Genomic DNA, 17727 nt, shown 5'->3' on the forward strand with positions numbered 1-17727 from the left:
CATTCTTCCTGAATACAAACTTCTCAGCAAAATTAATTCTTAAGTTTTCATAATTAAAATTTGTGTTCTATAGGCAGTCAAGCAAAACTTGATGTTATCTGAATCATTAATCTTTACATAACTTTATTATTAATTTAAATTTGGAAGTTTCACTCTGCTAAAGTAGTGACTTGAATTGTTAATAAGATTCCTAAAACATTACTTAGATTCAGAAATGAACCATGAATTTCACACCATGTTCATACATTGTAATGAGCTGCCTTTGATAAACTATCTAGACACTGAGAATAAATGAGAAAACATACAGTGGATGGATTCCTTAGGTTTTATTAACTGCTATTAACTGATCTCTGAGTGAAAGGAAAGGGAAATTATTGGTCATAAGGGTTCTTGGCCCTCTTGACTTCACTCAAGCTTCTTAGGCTGTGAATATTCTGAGTTTGTTGTTGTTGTTGTTTTAAAGGTTTTGTTTTGTTGTAAAGATTTTATTTATTTGAAAGAGAGTGAGAGAGAGAGAGAGAGAACAGTAGGAAGGGACAGAGGGAGAGGGAAAAGCAGCCTCCCCACTGAGCCAGGAGCTAGACATGGGGCTCCAGGATCATGACCTGAGCTGAAGGCAAACGCTTAACCTACTGAGCCACCCCTTGTTTTTTTTTTTTTGTTTGTTTGTTTGTTTGTTTGTTTTTTTAATACACCTCCAGCTCCTCCTAGGTATTCCAGGTCAGAAGAGACTAGAAGAAAGCCTAACTGCCACGTTTATTTTTCATTAGCCTCTCCGGAGCTTGGGACACTCAGCCTTGGATCTAAACTTTGTTAGTCAAGAGGGGTTGATATTTAGGGTGTTTAAGATGTTAAAGGTCATTTGATGCCACACAGTTCTCTGGCTCCTCATGTGGCAGAGGTACTCATATGTTCTCCAGTACATTTATTTTTCTATATGTTTGTAATAAGGTCTTCTCAGACTTTGGCTAAGGAGAGAGAGTCATTCTTCCCTAAGTCTAAGGGCATATAGAATTTGCCTGATACACTTTTGTTTCTTTATCGATCCTAGCTTTTAGAATTTAAGCCCTGTAAGAATAGGGATAGTATTTTACTCCTCTTTCTATCCCTATTTCTTTATATACATAATATCTGTCAGGATTTTTATTACCTGTTGGCATCCCTATAGCTCTTGAAAATGAAGGGATAGATATTTTGATTTCTGCATCTCAGTGTCACCCAATCCTGGAAACGTGGTCACTCTTTAATAAATGAGTCCATTAATGTGTGTGTAACCTTAGAACTGTACCCTTACTCTGGAAAAAAGGAAACAGTATAGTCCATGTCCTGCATGGTCTTATCAGTTTGAAAACATCCAGAAGAAGCACAAAGAAAATGTAGAAAAAGAAGTGCACTAGAACCAAAAGCCGCGACTAGTGCCCTTCCACCATTTTGGCTACCCAGGCCAAAATTTTCTGTTTCATAGTCACCCTTCCTGAGTCTTTTATTCTCTTTTTCTTACCTTCTTTTTGAATTCATGATCAATCCTCCACCTCCACCTAGTTCCCTGCTAGATACCACAGAGACAGAAGAGTGGAAAGGGAAAGGATTGTCCCAGTATTGTTCACACACTGCCAAGATCAACAATGTTGTTCCTTCTCTAGCTCTTTCTTTCCAGGAAGGTAAGAGGACTTTGGAAGAATGGCTGTAATATGTACTTGGAAGACCAGGAAGACCTGGTCCTACCAACTTTAGCAACAGTTTCTGTGCTACAGAACAGAAGAAAAGCTACTCGGTGCTGCATCTCAAATGACCATGCCAATGTTTGTCCTTTTATAGAAGATAAGCTCGAGCCGAAGTCCAGAGGAACACTCCTGGGTGTTTTGCCTTGAATAAATCCTTTGCACTACAGAGAAGTATGAACAAGGAGACACAATAATAACCGATAAATAATTTTCTCCATGGTGGAATGAAGGCATAAAGGCCCATTTAATCAGTTTTAAAGAAAAACAATTTAAATGCTCCTGAACACCTGAGTTTATAGGGCAAAATTCAGACTTATTGTCCAGTGTTTGAAGACTCAAGAAAGCCACTTGAAGGACGGTAGAAAGTAAGGTTTTTGTATAAGAACAATTCAGAATTTAAAATATAACCACTGACTTGTTTTAATTGTTTATCATAAGCATATGAAAGAATAAATTGCCTCTTACCTCATAAACATTTGCCCACTTTTCATTTATTTTTATGATGGATATGAATGCAAGATAGAGGAAAAAACAACTTAAAGATGTGACCGAAAGAAATTCACTCTAAATGAACATATTACTAAAGAAATTCTTCTGCAACCTAAAGATTTTCAACTTGTTTCCAATGACATTTTATGTAGAATTATATTGACTTTAATAAAGTTCTATAACAAACAGAGAATATCAACATATTTATTATTTTATGGGATTAAAATTTGTCCTGAATAATTCAAAGCACAATTTAGGCTCAAAAGTAGAATTCTTTCAAGAGTATTGCTTCAGTGCAGGGGTCAAATTTTTAGTTTTTTGTTTTTGTTTTTTTGGGTTTTTTAAAGATTTTATTTGTCAGAGAGTGAGAGAGAGAGCACAGAGGGGGTATGGCAGGCAGAGGCAGAGGGAGAAGCAGTCTCCGGGCCGAGCAAGGAGCCTGATATGAGACTCAATCCCAGGACCACAGGATCACAGCCCCAGCCAAAGGCAGATAGATGCCCAGCTGACTGAGCCACCTAGACATCTCACTGGGGTCAAATTTTTAATCCTTGCTTAAAGTGTATTCTGGATCCATGCTAAGGAAGTCTAAAATCAAGCCTTGAAAATATCAAACTGATCCTAAGTAGCCTAATTGCATCCCAGGGCAAATTGCAAAAATATTTAAAATAATATAAAAAAGTATCATTTAAAAAGATCCAGTCCTGGGCCACCTGGGTGGCTCAATGGGTTAAAGCCTCTGCCTTCAGCTCAGCTCATGATCTCAGGGTCCTGGGATCCAGCCCTGCATCGGGCTCTCTGCTCAGCAGGGAGCCTGCTTCTACCTCTCTCTCTGCCTGCCTCTCTGCCTGTTTGTGATCTCTGTCTGTCAAATAAATAAATAAAATCTTTAAAAAAATAAAATAATAAAATAAAATAAAAAATAAAAATCCAGTCCCAACATAAAATTCACAATATTTAACATCCAATCAAAAATTACTAAATAATCAAAGAAGCAGGAAACTATCACCCTAACTAGCAGAAGAGAAAGACATGAGAATGGCACAGATAATAGATTAGTAGACAAAGATGTTAAAAGTTATTATTAATAAAATCCACTTTTCAAGAAAATAAAAGGAAGGGTGAGCATGATGAGAGAAATGGAAAAAATAAAAAACACCCAAAGCAAACACTTAGACATTAAAAATACCATAGGTGAAATTAAAAAAAAAAAAAAAACACTGGATGAGTTACCAGTAGATTAGACACTGCAGAAGAAAAAAAATTGGAACTTGAAAACATAGCAAAAGAACTACAAAATGAATTACAGAAAGGAAAGACTTTTAAAAACAGACACCATCAGTGAACTGTAGGACAATATCAAGCAGTCTAAAATACTTAGAACTGGAGTCTCAGAAAATGGTGAGGAGGAATGAAAGCCAGAAAAATTATTTGAAGAAATGATAACCAAAATTTTTCCAAATCTGATAAAATTTATATCAGGAAATGTAATAACCCCCAAGAAGAAAAAACACGAAGAAAATCAAACCAAGACACAATATAATCAAACTGTACCAGAAAAAAAAAAAAGGTGATACAGTCAATTTTAAAGCAACCAGAGCGGGGGAGGGGAAAAGAACATTATGAACAGAAGAACAAAGGTAATATGACAGCCGACCTCTCCTCAGAAACCATCATCCTAGAAGACAATAAAATACCATCTTTATAATTCTGAAAGATAGTTATTAACCTAAAATTGTAAACTCTAAGAAGACTTTTAAAAATGATGAAATATGGGGCACATGGGTGTCTGAAGTGGTTTGGGTGTCTGCCTTCAGCTCAGGTCATGGTACGACCGTCCTGGGATTGAGGCCCCTGCTCAGCGGGGAGCCTGCCTCTCCTCTTGCCACTGCTGCCCCCCTGCTTGTGCTCTCACTCTCTCTCTCTCAAGTAAATAATTCATCAATGTCATCTATGTAGATAACATTTCAGTAAAGTTATGAAAAAAATCCACAATTCACTGATCATAGTTCTATTCACATGCAGTGTTGAATCTGTCCCATGCTCTTTCTAAAAGCTAAATAAACGTAATGTTCAGTGAAACTTACTGTGTTTCATCAGTTTTCATTCTGAGTGTTGGACTGCTCCTGCTGCTTAGGCAATGAGTGTTATACTCATCAACTCCTATAGGTCTGCTCATATAACTTTCAGATATTTATCCATTCTCTCTATTACTATCCCCAGGATAGGCCCACATCATTCATTTCAACAATAGTCTATGGAGGTCATCTCTCTCAGTGCCAGACATTGTGCTATACACGGGGATTGGAAATGAGCCTCTGGGGGCGCCTGGGTGTCTCAGTGGGTTAAAGCCTCTGCCTTTGGCTCGGGTCATGGTCTCGGGATCCTGGGATCGAGCCCCACGTAGGGCTCTCTGCTCGGCAGGGAGCCTGCTTCCTCCTCTCCCTCTGTCTGCCTCTGCCTACTCTCTGTCAAATAAATAAATAAAATCTTTAAAAGAAAGAAAAAGAAAATGAGCCTCTGCCCCTGCTCATGAGCTAATATAACTCAATCTAATGTGTCAGTTGTTTATGTAGGTTAGGAATAATATGCCATAAGAGATGGAAACGAGAATGATTCATTCTGGGTGACTTTGGAAAAGCATAATTATAAATGGTATCAGCACTGGGGTACCTGGTGGCTCAGGCTCTTAGGCTTCTGGCTATTGATTTCAGCTCATCTCATGATCTTAGGGTCATGAGATTAAGCCCTGGGTCATGCTCCATGCTCATTGCGGAGTCTGCTTAAGGTTCTTTCCCTCTCTCTCTCCTTGTCCCTCCCCTGCTCACGTTCTCTATCTTTCTTTAAAATTTATAAATAAAATCCAATAAATAAATACACAAATAAAATAGTACCATCATGTAAGTACTTCTTAGATGACAAGGATCATAGCTAATGCCCCCAATAATTCTTCAACGTAGAGTATTATTTCCATTTTACAACTGAGGAAGCAACCACAAAAACCCTTAAGAAACTTGTTCAAGGTCACACATGTAAAAAGCAGAGGAAATCTGGCTGATTCCCAACCCACTAGATTTTTTGCCATATCATGCTATTTGTACAGGCAAATAGAACAAAGTAATTGCTTCATAGAGGAACCAACACATGAGCTTGATCTTGAACAAAGAGCTGTAATTTACTAGTGATAGGGAAGAACATAACTTCAAAAAGGGAGACAAACACACTTACGTCTAAAAAATCATAGCATTTTTAGAGAAGAGTTTATCATTCTGTGTAGGTGGAATATGTGTGTGGGAGATGGGGCAGACACATGCCGGAGACAGTAGATAATCGTTTCCTGAAGAGTTTTGTCCTCATTTTGTGTTTCCCTCTTAGCATTTCACTTCAGTGACATTAGAATCATCTTGCTAAATACAGATAAAATTATGTCACTCATCTTGCACAAACATTCAAGATTTCTCTTTATCCCAGTGTAAGGTCCAAATTTATAAGCCTGGAACACATGCCTTATTTTCCTAACCTTTGAAATGGGTATATTTTGAATTTCTATTTCTTGGGTTACGATTATAAGGAAATTTTACACACACACACACACACACACACACTCACACACAATCTCAGTCCCATGTCATATAAAAAATATACAAAATGGTGTGTTTTTACTAAGTGTTAGTGATTATTAATAATTATAATTGTTACGTTATTATTATCACTATACTTTGTGCTGTCATAGTCTGGTGGGTTGAGTTACACACAAGCAGAGATGCTTCCGTGAAAATCAGCTGAGTGTCAAAATAGAAATGCAAGTCGTCCAACAAATTTTTTGAAAAGTTAGCATGGGAGGTAAGGAATTACAGTTTTACTTTTTTCTTTATTTCTCTTCTGAGGCTTGCCACCAACATCTTTAGTTGGATATCATAATCCGTAAGTATGACCTAACAGGCCAAAAGACTGAAACAAGTTCTGCTTGCTTTCCTCTTTGTTTTAGATTAACTCTGCTGAGAGCATTGTAAGGCTGTCACCTTATCGGCAAGAACATCTAAAGACGGCATTTCTGTCGAGAAAAGCACAGGTTGTATTGCAATTTACTGTAGGTCCTTGTTGTGCAAACTTTCAGGGAGTGATGAAATTAAAATGGCATTACTTCAATTTTTTTTTTCCCTCACTGAAAATTCTTAGCAGACAGTATCTACAAACAAAGAACTTGTATAGTCACAACCTGGATTAATGAAACAATTACTGAAGGGATATTTTTGTTCGTAGAGGTCCGTTTCCTATACCTTGTGCATTGAGGATTTAGTTTTACAGTGACCCATGTATATAAGCAACAAAAGTTATACAAAATAAGACAAGCTGATCATATATGATGCATGATGGTATATTTTTTATTCTATCCTATTGTATTTAATTCCACTATATTTCCCAATACTAGTTATAACCCACAAGATTGATTTTGCAACCTACTAATGTATCATGACTTAAAACTTAAAAGCACTACTGTAGTCTCTTAATGACAGAGTCAAGCTTTGACGGTCCATAGTAGAGTCAACCTCCTTGTTGAGCATTCCAAGATGTTAGAAGTGTCACCAGAGGTAGAAACCTTAAACTGGCTAGGCCCTTTGCACACCCTGCTTATCGTCTACCTCCAGCTTATAGGATCTGCAGATCCTAACCTCGCGTTGGAAGTCTCTGGGACCTCCATGGGGTGAAACATTTGGAGTGGAGATGGCACAGTAAGCAGAGAATCTCTGGGCTGTTGAAACTCCAGAGGCGAGCGGCTGTCATTACCCCAACATTTCTGATTGGCTTCTAGTACAAACTTGATAGAGCGTTTCAAAATGCACTGTTGAGGCACCTGGGTGGCTCAGTCAGTTAAGCGGCAACTTTCAGCCCCGGTCATGATCCCAGAGTCCTGGGATCGAACCACCTTACCTGCTTCTCCCTCTCCCTTTGCCCCTCGCCCTGCTTATACTCCCTGTTTCTCTCTCTCTCTCTCAAATAAATAAATAAATCTTTAAAATAAATAAATAAATAAATAAATATGCACTGTTTTCCAGAGCTCCCGGCTGGCTTAGTTGGACATGCCACTCTTGATCTCAGGGTCATGAGTTCCAGCCTGTCATTGGTTGTAGAGATTACTAAAAAGTCAATAAATAAACTTACCAAAAAAAGCTTATAGGTAAACTTTTAAAAAATAAATAAAAATGCAATGTTTTCAAAGAGGGTTTGTAAAATAAAATGCACTCCATAGACTTAACATTTACACGGTCTCCTTATTTCCAATCTGAGCCCATGGACTTCTAAGTCAGAGGGTCTTGAGTTTTAGTTTTAACTCCACTTTTAAGATTTTCTATCTCAGTCTCTTTGTCTCTAAAATGAGAATAATAACATCAACCCCATAGCATTCTCGAGATGATTAAAAAGACATTATAAAGTGCTCACACACAGCATCCGACCCAGAATTGGGGCCTAAGGAGAATTACTCTCCTTCCCTTGCCGTCATGCTTAACCCCAGAGCACACATTTCCAAGCAGCAGTGACCACATCCCTGAGCCACTAAGCAACCCACTAAGGGTACAGCACAGACAAGCAAGAATTTTTTTTCAACAGAACCACAACCCAAAGCCGGGGTGCTACAGTTAGTAAAGAAAAATAGAGCACAGTGAATATAAACCGCATTTCCCCAAAAATCAAACAAAAAACTCTGCAAAGTTTATCAACCACTGTGTTTAAAAAACTAAGACGTATACAGAGTATCTGGTGATTGAGATCTGGCCTTAACTTTCCCTTTGGTAAAAAATAAGAAGAAGAAATAAACATAGTATGTATTCATGTTAATTATTTGTATCTTCACTGAGTCAGACACAAAAAGGGATTGTAACAGCGCCCAGTTTTATGTGGGTGGCCATAAAGCTTGAAAGCAAAAGGAGTCCTCAAACCTAAACAGAGTTAGGTCAGTCAGGTCTTAATTATGAACAGTGTTGGGTAATTTGTCCTCTACTCAGTGATTCCAAAGCAGCATATCCCAACTTCCATCAGCTCTAACTCCAAAAACTGTTGTACTTACTCGTTTGTCCTTCTGATTTGTTCCTCTAGAGGAGCAAACTTTATCCCCTAGAGTACATCTCCATTCTAGAAAATGCCAACCGCAATAAATGCTGAAAACTATATTTTTCAAATCTGAACCACAGGGAGGAAAACAATGTGATCACTGTAAAAGTTTTGGATAAGGAGGTTTTTTTAATTGCTGGGATAAGCAACTCAAGTAACCAAGAATAACACAAAATGTGCTCACTAAATGATATTTAGCTGTGTAAGTACACGTTTAATGTAGAGTGTATCGTATGTGATACATAACCAAGCCATTCTCCTTCCGCGTTTCCTCTAGATTTTCTACCCAGCCGTCCTAATGGGATCTCCTGTTTCTGTGACCTCCTCTATCTACTGCAGAACATTCGAACGATGCTAGCTCGTCATCCGCAAGCAGAACCATGCCTTTGACGTCATCATATTCAGAGCAATGCCACGAGATTATCAATGATGAAAGGCTCTTCTGAGACCAGAACCCTTTATCCTTTCAACACTCCTACTCTCAAACTTAAACTGAACATACCCGGCATCCATGGGGACCAAAAAGTCCCTCGAAAACCCCACCACCATCGTTTGCTTCTGTTTCTCATGCCTTATCCTCCCTCATTCACCTTCCAGCGCACCCTGGACTCCGTGGTTCGTCATTTCTGCACATTACTCTCTGCGCAGTTCAGACTAGGTGAATCCCCCATTCTAGCTCACTCCCGTTGTCTTTCTCTGCTTTGTCCCTGAGCTACAAAATATGGCGGAAGAAAATCAAGTCCTGTGAGTTGGGATCAGTGTCATTTAATGCTTTCCAGTTCTAGGTGAGATTCTCTGATATTTTCAATGCTTTTGTTCTTTAGCATGAACTACCTTTGGACTTTCACAAACTGTGGTCCCAGATCCGCCTCGCTTCTGTCAAATACACAGCCCTGCCATCAGCCCTGACCCCTCAAGCAATGACCTGTCTTCCCACCTTACTATGACAAGCCCTAAACTTAGCTCCTTCATCCTCAGTCTCTCTGGATCTTTACCTTTTTCTCCTTCTGCTCTTTGGTATTAAAGAACGTTAATCCCATCCTGAACCCACTTCCTAAATATAAACAGTCAACAATACTTATTACTGGAGCACCTGGGTGGCTCAGTGGGTTAAGCACCTGCCTTCAGCTCAGGTCATTATCCCGGGGTCCTAGGATTGAGCCCCACATCAATGCTCAGCAGGGATCCTGTTTCACCTTCTTCCTCTGCCTCTCCCCCTGCTTGTGCTCTCTCTCTCTCTCTCTGGCTCTGTTTCTCTCTCAAATAAATAAATAAAATCTTTATAAAAATAATACTGATTATTTAGCCTTAACTATGGAAGTACAAATTTTTGCACAACTTACTCACTTCAATTTGTAAAAGCTATTCTTAATTTTAATTATTTCATTATTTTATTATTTTTTTCTTTATTTTATTTTCATTTCATAAATTATTTTCCTTATTTTATATAGAATTTACTTTCTGGCACATTTTACACATGCAAACCGATTTGTTTTTCATAATAATCTTATGAGGACTCTTTCCAAGACCTTAAAAGAAGTACAAATATTTAGGCTGGCTAACCCAGTGGGACACAGAATACACAAAACATGAAGCAGACACAGAGAGAAATGCCAAAATGAGAGATTGCATGGTCCAAGAAAAATAGACAGAATAAGCTTTATTCCTGAATTTCTGCTTCTCAGTTCCAGCCCCATCTAATAATTTGCTATTTCCTGCCCTGGCCTGACTTATTGGCCTGCTGTTTATACCAAATAAGTCCTAAATACCACCACCGTAGCACACAGGATTTTTTGTTTTGTTTGTTTTGTTTGGCTTATGCTGGTTTACTAAGATTTCAACTGCTTGTTAGCAATCACATGTAGGTATGCAAATCTCTGCATGTCTCTGTAAAAAATAAAAAAGAATGCACACAGTCAGGAAGAATAAAAACAAGGGCGCCTGGGTGGCTCAGTGGGTTAAGCCTCTGCCTTCGGCTCAGGTCATGATCTCAGGGTCCTGGGATCGAGCCCCACATCAGGCTCTCTGCTGAACAGGGAGCCTGCTTCCCCCTCTCTCTGTCTGTTGCTCTGCCTGCTTGTGGTCTCTCTCTGTCAAATGAATAAATATTAAAAAAAAAAAGAAGAAGAAGAAGAAGAAAAACAAAAATATATATAAAAGCATTTCTGGTGAAAAAAATACATGAAGGTGCAGTGAAAAACATTGAAAAAGGTACTATGGACAGCATTTAAAAATCAAGTTTTTTATTTTTTATTCATAATTCTCTCGGCTACAATACATAGTGTGACACTGTGTGTGACACTTTATATTAGTGGTTTATACAGTCATCTACCGACTTCCTAAATTTTGCTTCCATAATGCCAAAATCATCATGATGTTTTCATTCTCCAAAAACATCTTATAACATAAACTATTTCCGTGGGGAAGTTTCCCCTTTCTTGTGTTTACTTCTCTTTTGTAAATTGGTCATACCACCCTTTCTTCATGCTGCATGATATGATCATAGCAGTATTTATTTCATCAGGACTATCTCCATGAACATTTAAGAAACAATTCACCCATTTTAAGAAAACAGAAGTGAGAACTTAGATTTTTTTTTTAAATTTTGAAATTCTTTAAAAATGTTGAGTGTTTCTTGGTGTGACCCAAAATGATTTTAAATAATTGCAAATTGCTCAAATCACCAGCATCTTCACCACATGGGCAGCAACAGCAGAAGTTAATTAAGGGAGTATATTGGATAGATATTAAAGAATGTCAAGTCAGGAGTCTGGCATTAACCCAATTTTGCATCTCATGTAAAACCTGCCCTAGCACCTTATATACCAGGAAGGCTTAGTAAAGGTCTACTGAATCAATCCACTATCTCCTCATTTCCTGCCACATGCTTTGACTTCTATTCACTTGCATCCCACACTACATGATGAATCTGTGCACGTACAGTCATGAAAACTGCTTCAGATGGGTGTAAGAGCATTCCAATGGCGGTAACAACTGAAAGGGATCCACACACAGCCTTCAGTGACTGGGTTCTGCCTCCCGGGCGAAACTCCAAATATATAAGCCATCGGGAGCTCCCAGTACACACAAGGCTCATTCTAGCCTCTCTGACTTTGTGTATTTGGTCATCGCATTCTAGAATGCTTTCCCCACCCTTCAATCTCCACATTCACCTGGGAAAATCCATCCTTTCCGACTTAGTTCAGGGGCACACTTGGCCTAGAGAGGTTTCTGCAAAGAACTCCGAGAATTCAGGCCATACCAATGAGAATCAAGGTGAGGGATTCCACTTCTATGCCCCTCTCATATCCTGGACATAGTCTATCATGTCATTTACCAGGTTACTTCATAATATTCTATTTATATGTCTGCTTCTCCTATGAGCCTAAAAACGTGGTGGTAGTACAACTCATCTTACGCTTTTTGGTATTCCTGGGAACTAACTCGCTTCCAAATTCATAAATCCTAACTTATGAATGAATAGATGGAGAAAGGAAGGGAGGGAGGAATCTAAATAGTGAAGAAATCACTCTGTGGTTGATAATTTTAGCAGCAATATGAAAGATGGAGGGGCATCTGGTGGCTCTGCTTTCTGCTCAGGTCATGATCCCATGGTCCTGGGATCAAACCCCACATCAAGTTCCCTGATTGGCAGGGAGCCTGCTGCCCCCCATTCCCCGTGTGCTCTCTCTCTCTCTCTCTCTCTCTCTGTCAAATAAATAAGATCTTTATATATATATATGAGATGGAAGTATTTTTCAGGACTCTTTTATCTTAAGTGATGGCAATGTGACTCAGATTCGCTTCCTAAGGAAAGAAAATCAACCACTGTATCATAATGAAAGTCCGTGGGTTAGGTTGGGCAAAGCTAGATTCAGGTGCTCCAATAATGTCCCAAATAATCCGAGGTCAGTGAGGGCCCATGCCTTCCTCTGTGGCAGCTCCATGCTCCGGCAGACTCCCCCAAACAGTGGCAAGAACTCCAAATTTCAATCTTACCAATTTAGCAATCCCAGCAAGAAGCAAGAACCTCTCAATTTCCTTTCTTCCAACACAACTGGCATCTTCTCTGACTCGACCAATCTTAAATCCCTGGCTCCACTCTGAGCCCATACTGGCCTGGGCGAGCCAACAAGCAGGAAGGAGGGACCCACACTGCCAGAGGGTCACAAACTCCCGTCGGGAGCTCAAAAGCCAAGTCATCTCACCTTAATCATGTGGACTGATAAGAGCAAGGATGAGGATTCCTGAAGGAAAACTAGGGTTCTGTTTGAAGGAAGAGTGGGTACCAGACAGGTAGAAATAGCAGCTGTAGTAGAGATGCGAAGAGGGGGTTAGCACAGATGTGCAACTGAGGACCCTTAGACAGAGTGATAGCTGATCTCATTAGTGACAAGCTCCCTTCAGCAGAACCGTTACACAACAGACTAAAGCTGTTGGGAAATGGGAGGGAGAGGGTGGCAAATCTGCCAGCACAGCTTTCAAGCAAGTCAGGATAAAGCAGAGCCACAAGACTCACTCTTTGGGGTCGATTAACAAGACCATTGCTGAGGGCAAAAGGGCGACACAAGCTTTTACAAGCATATTGCAATGTATTTGTCAGATCTGAAAGCTACAGTAACAATTATAGGGTAAAATAGAATTTAGTAAACTGAATGTATATTTTAGAGAAAACCTCATTGGGTTAGTGACAGCATGGACTTAGAGCTTGCGCATATAAAAGTAGCATTCAGCATATCTTAAAAAAAAGCGATTTGTTTATCGTGGCGGGCTTTATAACACTGGTGCTCTGAAAATTTTCTGAAACTTAGTAGGGGGTGAATTAAATGAATTAAATAATGGAAAGTGGTATATTATGAAAGGAAAAAAATACCTTTCTACTTACTTCCTGAATGCCAATAATTCTGATTTAAACACGTCTTATAAGTCACACTGTAGATAATTCCACAGATAATGAGTTAATTCTTGAATGTCTCATCCTTTTGGCTGCTACCATATGCAAATTGAAATTTTACTCTTCCTGTGTATTTTCTAACGTCAATACTTTGGGTTGGGCAAGGGAATCATTACAGAGAATACTTTCTATAGTTTGGGAATCCAGCTGCTAATGCCCAAGGCATAGAGACAGTCATAACTAAAACGTTTTCCCATAAATGGATTGGGGAGACTTTTTATTCTTTTTCCCATTTTACATACGAAACTAAAATTTCAAACAATGGATTTTAAAAATCTGTTCTAAGAGCTTGAAAGAATATAGATGTACCTTCCTTTCATAATTCCTGATGCTGAAAATTTTAGAAGACAAATTGAAAGACGTTTTCCCCCTGTTTACCTAAGGATTCACCGCAGGTAAGTGCCTTCATCAGTTCATCAATACCATACACCGGCTGGCTTAAATAATAAACATTGATTTCTCATTGTTCTGGAGGCAGGAAGTCTAAAATCAAGATCGGCAGATTCAATATCTGTGGAGCTCTCTCTTCTAGTCTTGCAGATCGTTTTGCTGTACCCTCACAAGACAGACAGAGGGATCTATCAAGCTCTCTGAGTGTCTCCTCTTATAAAAGCATTTAATTCCATCCTAAGACTCCCACCCCCAGAACCCATATAGACTTCATTACGGCCTAGAGTCCCTACTCCTAATACATCATCACAAAGTATAGGGCTTCAACACTGGAATTTGTGGATGGCATATTTAGTCCATTACAGGAAGGTTTTAAAACACAACTTCTATTTTAACAAGTATTTATAGAACGCAATAGGTGCTGATGTTTTGCAAATGTTAACACATTTAATAGTCGTAACAACCCTGTAAGGCAGGCATTAATTACTTGTTCTCCTTTACAGAGGAAAACCAGGAGCCCAGAGAGAGTAGATAAATTGCTCACAATCAGAGGGTCACAGGGTAAGAAATGGTGTAGCTGAGGTTCCAGCTTCTCCCTGTTCTGGAGGCAGACCAGCTCCCTCGGCCCCCAGCCCTTGCCACTGGCACTACGGGCATATCTTCCACATCTGTGAGGTCTGGGCTACCTTGGAGAGTCTACTGAAGCTATCCACTTTAATCTAAAAAGAGATATCAAAACTGATGCTGAAAAGTGCATTGCCCCCGTGAGAAGACCTCAGCTACAAAGACTGAAAAGTTTTATTGGCATTCTTAGAAAACTAAAGTAGCTGGGAGTTGTTTCCCTGGGCGATCAAATTCAGGAGCCAGATACATTCAGATGACCCCGCGGTGGAACAGCCTAGCAACCTAGTATTTACATACTCAGACACCTGTCTGTTGGCGACTCAGAGGAGTCAAGTGGGATTCGCGAGGTCCCGGCTCTCCGGTGTCCCTAATCCTTCTGCTAGGACTAGAACAGCGGCACCTCCTAACCCAGTCCTCGGTGCTCCCGCACGCCTGCCCCGACACACGGGCTCCTAGACGACCCGCGCGGGGCTCCGGGAGTTGCTGGAGTGCGGGAAGTCCCAGAATTCCGAGAAGAAACAGGGCAGGTTACCAAGTGCGTCCTCAAACAAACCCGGGCTCAGCTCCAGGCCAGTCTGTCCCCGTCCCCTGCAGCCGCGCCCCGCTGCGCCAAGCACAGGACTAAGTGCGATGGATCTGCACTGATAACACACCGAAGAACACCAACCTTCTTACATGTCATCTGAGATGACACTTTCAGAGCTTTTATCCCGGGGACGATACCATCTGCAAAACCCAGTTTAGAGTGAGCGGATGTGTAGCTAAGAGAGGCTGCCATTCCCGCCTCAACTGTTCCAACTGCAACAGAGTTTGTTCTCTCCCCTGAAGGATCCAACTGAAGGGTCCGACCAAACCTGCCCCACGCCCCGGGACCGCTGGGCGCCCACGACCCCCGCAGGGACAGCAGCAGCGCGACGGCCACTCCCGCCCCTTTTGGGGATTTGGGCGGAAAGAGGGCGTCCCCGACTCGCGGGGACACGCGGGAGGCCGGGCCGGCGGGTGGCCGGGCGGGTCCCCTTCCACCGCGGGGCGGGGCCGCCACGACCTTTCCGACCCCGGAGTGACTTGCGCTGCCGGGAATTTCCCCGGCCCCGGGCTCGCTCACCTCCCCGCGCCGACCGGGCATAAAAGCGGTTCTCGCGGCTCCGGGAGCCACAGAGCCCGCTCGGCCCGCGCCCGCGCCCGCTCCGCAGCGCCCGCACCGCCGCGCCGACTCTCCGAGCTGAGCCCCATGGCCCGCGCCGCCGCCGCCCCCCGCGCCCTCCGGCTCCTCGGCGCCGCGCTGCTGCTGCTGCTGCTGCTGCTCCCCGCCGGCCGCCGCGCCGCAGGTGACACTCGGGGCCGCGGCCCCCGGGCGGGGCGGGGGCGGGGGGCGGGGGCGGGGGGCGCCCACCCGGGACGGCGCGCTCACCCCGTGCGCTCTCCCCGCAGGGGCGCCCGTGGCCGCCGAGCTGCGCTGCCAGTGCCTGCAGACCGTGCAGGGGATTCACCTCAAGAATATCCAGAACGTCGTGCTGACGCCCCCGGGACCCCACTGCGAGCAGACGGAAGTCATGTAAGTGGCCCCCCGCGCCGCTGAGCCCCGGCCGCCCCCCTGCCCCGCGGCCCCCGCCCGGCCGCCCGGCCGCAGCCCCGCCGACGCGGACTCTGCCTTCTCTCCGCAGAGCCACTCTCAAGAATGGGCAGGAGGTTTGTCTCAACCCCGAAGCCCCCCTGGTCAAGAGACTCATCAACAAGATGCTGAACAAGTGAGTTGTGCCTTTTTCTCACACGTGGGACGAGAGCCATAGGTCACCACTCCTGCAAGTGCCCCAGGGAGTTTTTATCAAGGATTTAGCTGAAGGACTGAAAATCGTTATTATTTCACAATTAAATCTGCTAGTAAGATCATTCATTTGCTCTGGTGCCAGGAGGATAGTTCCTGTGCCCTCTGTCGCCATGCAGATGAGTGTCGGTAAACGTGTCTTCCTAGAAGACAAGTGGATTTGGCCAATGATGCTAAAATATTTCCTGCCCCTCCATCCCTGACGGGTTTCAGCCCTGAGAAGCGGCACCCCTGGTTTTTGGCAACATGGACCTCTGCAGCTTAGCTGTGGAGAGCAAGGACTCTGAGACCTCCCTAAATTCAAATCCAGGATTCTTATGAAAGTTTTCTAATCCCTTTGAGGTTCAGCAAAATGGTATAGGTAATAATAGCTATTTCATGGGTTGTATGAGGTTTAAGTGAGGTCTTACATGTAAAAATTTAACCCAGTGTGACAGTGAGTACTGTGTTTTAGTTCTTTCAAGGCAATAATAGAGGCCAGTCCACAGCCCTGCCCATCCACAATAAAAAGCAAGTCTCTGTTGTGCAGGGCAGTGGGTACTGTGGGTTCAGGGCTGGGCCAGGGTCTCCACACAGAAATCCCTCAGCCTCAGGCGCCAGTGCGAGAGCAGAGCAGCGTGCCTTAGCACCTGTACCAGTAACCCTCTCTCTTCATAGGGACAGCGCCAACTGACCCCAAGACAAGAAAGAAGCTTGCTGGTGGCGCTTCCTGAAAAGCCCTTACAGGAACTGAAAAGGAAGAAGAGAACAGTTGCCTTCTACAGACATCTAGAAAGGCCTTAGCGTGTTTGACTATGATGAGTTCTATTTATTTATGTTTGTATTTATTTTTCAAAGCTCATATTTAATATTTTATATGTTAGTATTTAAAGATGTGGATGTGTTTAATCAGACATAACTCAGTCCTGATTGTTATTTAATCTGAAGATGATGGGTTTTAACTGCGTTGTGAAACCAGTGTTTCCAGGGAAATCATCAAGTGCCATCGCATATTGATGGGGTGAGTGAGGAGGGCAGAAGAGAAAGGAAGCAATTAAACAGTGTGTATGGATCTATTTTTGTACTTGTTAGGAGAATGCCAGTTATTTATTGAAACTGTTTCACGTTATGTGGTCAACATTTTTATGTTGACGTTTCCCTTGGACATTTTATGTCTAGTTTGTAGGGCATAATGCCTTGTTTAATGTTCATTATGCAGTGTTGCTCTGTCTTGGAACAGAGAAGTTAAAACTACTGTTACATTTTTACAGATTATATGACAATAAAGTTTTGCAAAAAATAACACGCCTAAGTTTTGTTTTATTCTTCTCCATCTTTGGTTCTACTGGGTGCCCAAGGTGTTATACAGTTAGATTGTAGGTCACACCTAACTTTATGCCTGCTACTAGTTTTCATTTTCCTTACCTTTCTCTTATTTAAGTGATACTTGACATACTACTCTCCCCAAGCACCTTGAGAATTCTAGTTGCACACAAAACATCACTGCTTTTCACGCTGTTTCAATATTCAAGGTTAGTTCTTTATCAACGTCTGGATTTTTACAAATATTGTAACAAGAGCTCCTATTAAAGGCTTTGAGTGAGTAGATTTTCAAACAGTTATGCGATTCT

General features: G+C 41.9%; 1 protein-coding gene across 1 annotated transcript; it reads left to right on the forward strand.

The window, feature by feature from the left end:
- The first annotated feature begins 15363 nt into the window (after positions 1 to 15363).
- Positions 15364 to 17399, forward strand: LOC101672663 (growth-regulated protein homolog). The gene is made up of 4 exons (XM_045079865.1): positions 15364 to 15620; positions 15724 to 15847; positions 15957 to 16040; positions 16775 to 17399. The coding sequence occupies exons 1-4, from the start codon at positions 15524 to 15526 to the stop codon at positions 16788 to 16790; spliced, it is 321 nt and encodes a 106-aa protein (XP_044935800.1). The 5' UTR covers positions 15364 to 15523; the 3' UTR covers positions 16791 to 17399.
- Positions 17400 to 17727: the final 328 nt, after the last annotated feature.

The sequence above is a fragment of the Mustela putorius genome, unplaced genomic scaffold (genome assembly GCF_011764305.1).
Source record: "Mustela putorius furo isolate JIRA1106 unplaced genomic scaffold, ASM1176430v1.1 tig00000430_pilon_pilon_pilon, whole genome shotgun sequence".
Classification (NCBI taxonomy): domain Eukaryota; kingdom Metazoa; phylum Chordata; class Mammalia; order Carnivora; family Mustelidae; genus Mustela; species Mustela putorius.

What these genes read in the sequence shown, in the direction of transcription:
- LOC101672663 (XM_045079865.1), top strand. Translation starts at nt 15,524, where the DNA reads ATGGCCCGCGCCGCCGCCGCCCCCCGCGCCCTCCGGCTCCTCGGCGCC. An exon ending in CGCCGGCCGCCGCGCCGCAG is followed by an intron (nt 15,621 to 15,723) that starts GTGACACTCGGG and finishes CTCTCCCCGCAG; the next exon opens with GGGCGCCCGTGGCCGCCGAG. An exon ending in TGCGAGCAGACGGAAGTCAT is followed by an intron (nt 15,848 to 15,956) that starts GTAAGTGGCCCC and finishes TTCTCTCCGCAG; the next exon opens with AGCCACTCTCAAGAATGGGC.